Genomic DNA, 6,380 nt, shown 5'->3' on the forward strand with positions numbered 1-6,380 from the left:
CCAGTAGAACAATTGGGTGGCTGGGACTCCCAGGGAGTGAGACTGGGACTATTCACCCAGTCACTCCAGGATGAGGGGCAAAATCTGCCCAGCAGGGTCTCAGTATTGCTAATGGACACTGTTTGCTGGGATCTCCCCCTCCTCCCCTTTCTGAATTGGGCTGTTTGTTGTGCCATTCTGTCCCTCTCCATCACTGAATGTTGAGATTGTGTATTGGAGCAGGGAGTGGCGTGGAGCCGCCTAGAGAGGTCCTCAATCTCGAGCAGGATGCTACCTCCCTTGGCCTCGAATCCCTGTTTTCCTTCTCATCTCCGATTTCCCTGTCTCCGGCCCCTAGGTCAGGATTTAAAAGTTTTCCCACCTGGGGAGGGGGACAGTGTATCTTGTGTGAAAGAAAGCATGAGGGACACCTCTGGGTCCCTCTACCATGGCGACCAGCATGTTCTAGACAGAGGCTGCTCCAGCAACCTGGGCGTCCCAAGGCAACTCACGATGGATGTGTAGCACGGCCAGAAAAAAACGTTTTTTTTGTTTTTTTTTTTGCGGTCCGCGGGCCTCTCACCGCTGTGGCCTCTCCCGTCGCAGAGCACAGGCTCCGGATGCGCAGGCTCAGCGGCCATGGCTCACGGGCCCAGCCGCTCCGCGGCATGTGGGATCTTCCCGGACCAGGGCACGAACCCGTGTCCCCGGCATCGGCAGGCAGGCTCTCAACCACTGCGCCACCAGGGAAGCCCAGAAAAAAAAATTGAGATTTGCAGGTGGTTTGTACTTTGGGCCCAGCTTCTCCTGATGGATACAGGGATCCTGTCTATTTCACCTCCTGAAGAAGTGTCCATGGAGCATTTGACCTGCTCCAGCCTGGCCTGGTGGCCCTCTGCACCCCTCCCCTCCCTTCTGCATTGAATGCCTCCTTCCTGGATCACATGCCTCCCTCTTTCTCCGTTGGCTTCTTTATTTTGGTGAAGAATTATCTCTGGTAGCATCCTACCATGAGAAAGAACCCATGGGTAAAATTTTTGAGATTTCATTCATCTCAAAGTACTTGGTTTATATTTTCACTGGGTAAAGACTGGAGAATAATTTTCCTTTAGATTCTCAAGGCTTTGCCTCTCGCCTTCTGGCTCCTGACCATCTCTACGTGACCTACTTCTAATGTCAGCACACTTTGGTCCCCATTATTCTGAACTTCAACAGTGATGTGCCTTGGGGTAGAACTATTTTTTCCCATTGAGCTCCCTGTGGGCCCTTTCAGTGCATGCTCCTGAGTTTTAGAGATTTTTTAAAGGATGAATTAAATGATGATTCCTCCCACTTCCACCCCCTGCCACCCGTGTTTCTCTGATCACTCTTTTGGGGTTCCTATTATTTGATCGATGGACTTTCTGGATGGTACCCCTTTATTTTTTTCTCTATTTCCCATTTTTGGGGTTCCTTTTGTTCTGCTTTCATAGAGATTTCCTCAACTTTATCTTCCAATCCCTCTCTCTGGAGGTTTCTTTTTTTCTTTCATTTCTGCTACTTTAAATTTCCAAGAACACTTTTTGTTTGCTCTCCGAATGTTTCTTTATATGTGGCCTCGCTTCATGGGTTGCCATATTTTCTCTGATGACATTGTTGATGACTACGTTGCCATGTACTTCTCTCTGCATAGTCTCTGTTTCCTCCAAGTTGCTTTTAAAAAATCTGTTGGGGCTTTAGGTTTCATGACACAGGTTTTCCTGAGATGCTGGGTCAGCTTCGGCTTCCTGTGAAACCCCGATTAGAAGCTCTGCACACATTGGGGCTCATTACTTGCGCCCTTCCCTCTAGGGTGGTCTGGCTGCTCCCTTGGGCAACCATAGGTGTCAGAAAGTTTAGGTGTTCCCCTCAGCCTGGTCTAATGCCCCAGGAAAGACCCTTTCAGCCTCCTGGCTGCAGGCATTCTGAAAACCCAGAAGAGGGAATGGGGCATGGTCTCAGCATCTAACACCTATAGGTTCATTTAACCCCTCTGTTCCTATTATGGCACCTCTGCCCTTAATTGTGAATGGTATCTCTCAGCCCAAGATGTGTCCTTTTACCTTCTTTAGATGACAGACATCCAGTCTTTTATCAGGATGGGGAAGGCAACACAGATCTGGTGAGAGGATCTGGGCATCTGGGTGCTTCTTAAGCAGACTTTATGCCAGCTATTATCTTAGCCCCCATCACACCCGCATCCAGAGGTGCCTAGTGCCATCCATTGGTGAACCTTCTGGGGACTCCAGAGTTTGTTCTTGGCTTTCCTTCCTGGCTACCATTTCAAGATTTCGTTTTCTCAGGCCTGCTGAGTATTTTAGCTTCAACAACCGTGTTGCAGTTACTTCTTCCCTTGCTTGCCCCATTCTTGCCAATTTCTGCCTTAGAGCAAGCAAACTTACTGCTGTGTCAGGAGGCTCCAAAAGTCAGTCAACACATACTGTCAATCCACCACCTCCAGCGGAAACCTCAGCCCCCTTTCCAGTCCAGCCTCTTCACTCCAGACACATGCCCATCCACTTTCTCTGGGCTGATCCTCCCGACCCTGCTTTTGTTTATCCTGTTCCTTCCATCTGACACTAGATCTCACCCACCTCATACATACAGAAACCACCTCTGTCAAAATCCTCTTAAGCAAGGAAAACACGGCCCGTGGCTATGGTGACATTTTCCTCTGGGGAAGACAACTGTATGTATCTGGAAGATACTCCCATGTGGGATTGGGGCCTCCTTCCATAAACAATCATTTATTTATTTAATTTTATTTTGTAAAACATTTATTCATTTATTTGGTCGCACCGGGTCTTAGTTGCAGCAGGCGGGCTCCTTAGTTGCGGCATGCATGTGGGCTCTAGCTCCCTGACCAGATATCGAACCCGGGCCCCCTGCATTGGAAGCGTGGAGTCTTAACCACTGGACCACCAGGGAAGTCCCCATGAACAATCATTAAAGGCCTGAGAAATAAACCAAGGGGCTGAGTTTTGCCTCCAGAATGCCACAGGGGCACAGCCAAAATCCTCAGGGAGGCTGCATCCATGCAGAGCCCTGTGGGCTGTTTCGGGCTGTGGATGGGGGTGGGGTATGTGTCAGTGCAGACGACCCTTGACCCAGGCCTGCCTCCCCTCACCCAGGGCAGGTGTCTTGCCCATGGTCAAAGCCCAATGTCTAGAAGGGTGCCTACTCCTAGGTGTGTGCAGGCTGGGGTGGCCCAAGGGATCATGGAGAAAGGGGAGATGTGGTACCTCGAAGACTTGAGCAGAATACTGCGGGCTGGAGAGGGATGGGGAGGGGATGGGTGGCTGGTAAGTCAACGTAGGGCCAGCTCCATCCTTAATGAAGTGACTGATTGTGACATGTGGTGAGACTGCAGGAACATTCTGAATCATTATTTGGTCAGAACACAAATCTCTTAAATGTCATCAACACAATCTGCCTGGGAGAAGAATGACTACTTCCTGCCAATAGGAGACCATCTTAGAGGAACCTGACCCAGCTGGCTGGTACAGAGCCCCCCCGCCCCGAATAGCATGCGGTGTGGTCTTCGGGGGGGGGGGCACGCACTCCACCAGTGAGAAGGTACTTTAGGGCTTTAGTCACAGATACCCAGGGCGCCCAAACGTCCACACCAGTTTACAGGTCACCATGACATGCAACGCAGAATGCCTGGCTCCGTTCCTCCTTAGTGACCTGGAAAGAGATTTTTCTACCCAGGCCCCAAATTAATTGTGAGAATGGCTGCTATTAGTTTTGTGCGCAGAATGACTTTGTCCCACCCACCCTTCTCCGGTCCGCAGGGATCCAGTGCCTGGGCGGCCCTCCCTCTCCAGGCTCCCCGCGGGCAGCTGACATGTTTGAACGTCCATTAAGAGCTGCAGACGCCGGCCAGTCTCCCCGGGTCAGGGGCTTGCTGCGATCGGTTCCGGTCTCTACCCTCTATGGTAATGGCCTAGGCCTGTAGCAGAACGGCGGGGCGGGGAGGGGGGGCCTAGAGAGAGTGAGGGTGAGGGCGCCGGTGAGGGCCAAGGGCAAGTGGGCGGGGCGGGGCAGGGAGCATTTCCTCCGCCAGGCCCGACAGTGGGTGGGTGGGGCGCGGTGGGAGGGGCCCTCGCAGCCGGTGGCTTTTGAAGCCTCCCCGGCAGAGGTGGGAGAGGGGCAGCCGGGAGAAGTTGGCAGCGGGCCTGGGGAGGGGAGGCGGAGGAAGGGGCCCTGCGTTCCCTAAGCGGCGGCGCCGACGCCCCGGCACGTAGTTCACTCCTGCGAACACAAGACGCGGTGGACACATCACCCGCGCTGCCAGGCTAACCACCAGCTTGGGGCCAGTCGGGCTCCGGATGACCCGGGCTCAAGGGCAGCGCGGCGCGGCTCGATCCCCGGCCGCCGGACGGTCGGGGACCTCCGAGGCCCTCCGGCGGGAGTGGCCCCTCCCCACCCGAGACCCCGCTCCCGCCCGGGCAGGGCCGAGCGCCGGACTCAGCAGGGGAGGAGCGTGCAGCGGGCGAGCGGTCTTTCTCGCGGCGAGGCCGCCCAAGAATCCGGCTTCGGCGGGGTGCGGCGGGGTTGTTCCGCGCCGGCTGGAGCGGACACGCCTCCTCGCCGGGCACCTCACTCCGGAGAGGAAAGGGAGAAGCAGAGGCGAGCCCCGCAGGGCGAGCTCTCCGCCGCGCCCAGCACAGGCGGGGCTAGAGGGACAAAGGGGTGCCCTTCAGAGCGCTCGTCTCCGCGCCGGGGTTCAAGGCTGTCACGGTACAAAAGCTCCGACAGGAAAACACCCCGCGGGGTCCCCGCCGCAGAAGGGAGGGGGCGCGGCCCCGCCCCAGCCCGCCGCCCTCGGACGTCGTGCGTCAGCGTGCCCGGCTTCGGGCTCCAATTTCCGCCCCTCCTCCCGCCGGCCAAGGAGGCACGCCCATTGGCACGCGCACGCCCCGAGGCCGGGTGGGCGCCTCTCTCTGTACGGATTGGCCCTGCCGCGAAAGCGAGGACCAATGGCGTCCGCCCTTGTCCTCGGCCACGCCTCCTCCCCAGGCGTGGGCGCGTGACCGCTCCATCCCGCCGAGGCGCGCTCCGGGATCCCCGCCCCCTCCGCGTGCGCAGCTCTCCGCTGCCGCCGCCGCCGCCTGTAACCTGCGCCGCCAGGATGTGGCTGGGGGCTGACGTCGGGTCCAGATGTGGCCCCGGCCCCGCCCACCCCCGGGGCCGGGCCGCCCACACCGAGCCGCGGCGCGCGCGGCGGCTGTCCCGCCTGCCACAATGCGCGGCGAGGCTGCGGCCGCGACTTGGCGCGATCGTCCCTAACGTCGCCACTCGGCATCCTTAGGGCAGGCCTCCCCTGACGCCCCGCGGGGACCCCTCTCGCCCGCGCCCCCCATGCGCTCACTCTTCGGTGCCCAGCCAGGCGGGCGCCTCGCAGACGCGGAGCCGCGCGGGTGACGGCAGAGGCGGCTGCGCGCCCAGCCCAGCCCGCGGAGAGGGCGCGCCGCGCCCCCGCCCCCCGCCAGCTCTCCGGAGGCCGTGGGTGCGGATGCGCCGCTGACGACTCGCAGCGACCAGCAGTGCCGCCCGCCCGCCGGCCGGAGCCCGCAGCATGGCAGCCGCCGCCTATGTGGACCACTTCGCCGCCGAGTGCCTCGTGTCCATGTCGAGCCGCGCGGTCGTGCACGGGCCGCGGGAGGGGCCGCAGCCCGGACCCGAGGGCGCGGCCGCTGTCGCCGCCACGCTGCCCCGCGTCGAAGAGCGCCGCGACGGCAAGGACAGCGCCTCGCTCTTCGTAGTGGCGCGGATCCTGGCGGACCTTAACCAACAAGCGCCGGCGCCCGCCCCCGCGGAGCGCAGAGAGGGCGCCGCGGCCCGGAAGGCGAGGACCCCCTGCAGCCCGAGGCGGGGCTGGAGCCGGAGCGAGAGCCGGGGCCCGCGGGGAGCGGCGAGCCCGGCCTCAGACAAAGGGGCCGGCGGGGTCGAAGTCGCGCCGACCTCGAGTCCCCGCAGAGAAAGCACAAGTGCCACTACGCGGGCTGCGAGAAAGTTTACGGGAAATCCTCGCACCTCAAGGCGCACCTGAGAACTCACACAGGTCAGTGGGGCGGCCCGGGGCCAGTGCGAGTTGCCCGGCCACGCCCCCGGAGCCGCCGGCGGGTAGCGAGGGGAGGTTGGGCCGGGAACGGTAGGGGCCTCGCCCCTGTCCCAGCCGCTTGGGGCTGCGGGCGACACCCCGCGCACCGCGCGAGGCGGGTCCCGGCGCTGGGAGCCGGCGCCCGCCCGGCGACCGCGCCCCCGCCGGGCACGCCCCCTCCCCGAGCGCGCTCGGGCGGGGCCGCGGGGGCGATTGTCGTCATCAGGGCCGGGGCCAGGGCCGGGGGCGGGGACCCCGCCCAGGCCGGGGGGCGCGA

The 6,380-nt window shown here is 60.6% G+C and overlaps 1 protein-coding gene across 1 annotated transcript in view; it reads left to right on the forward strand.

The window, feature by feature from the left end:
• Positions 1 to 5,578: 5,578 nt before the first annotated feature.
• Positions 5,579 to 6,380, forward strand: part of KLF13 (KLF transcription factor 13) — a 40,648-nt gene continuing 39,846 nt past the window's right edge. The window contains exons 1-2 of the mRNA XM_007458327.1: positions 5,579 to 5,815; positions 5,872 to 6,064. Coding sequence (XP_007458389.1) covers positions 5,579 to 5,815; positions 5,872 to 6,064 — 430 coding nt within the window. The remainder of the gene's footprint in view (positions 5,816 to 5,871; positions 6,065 to 6,380) is intronic.

Source organism: Lipotes vexillifer, unplaced genomic scaffold (assembly GCF_000442215.2).
Source record: "Lipotes vexillifer unplaced genomic scaffold, Lipotes_vexillifer_v1.1 scaffold1321, whole genome shotgun sequence".
Taxonomy (NCBI): Eukaryota; Metazoa; Chordata; class Mammalia; order Artiodactyla; family Lipotidae; genus Lipotes; species Lipotes vexillifer.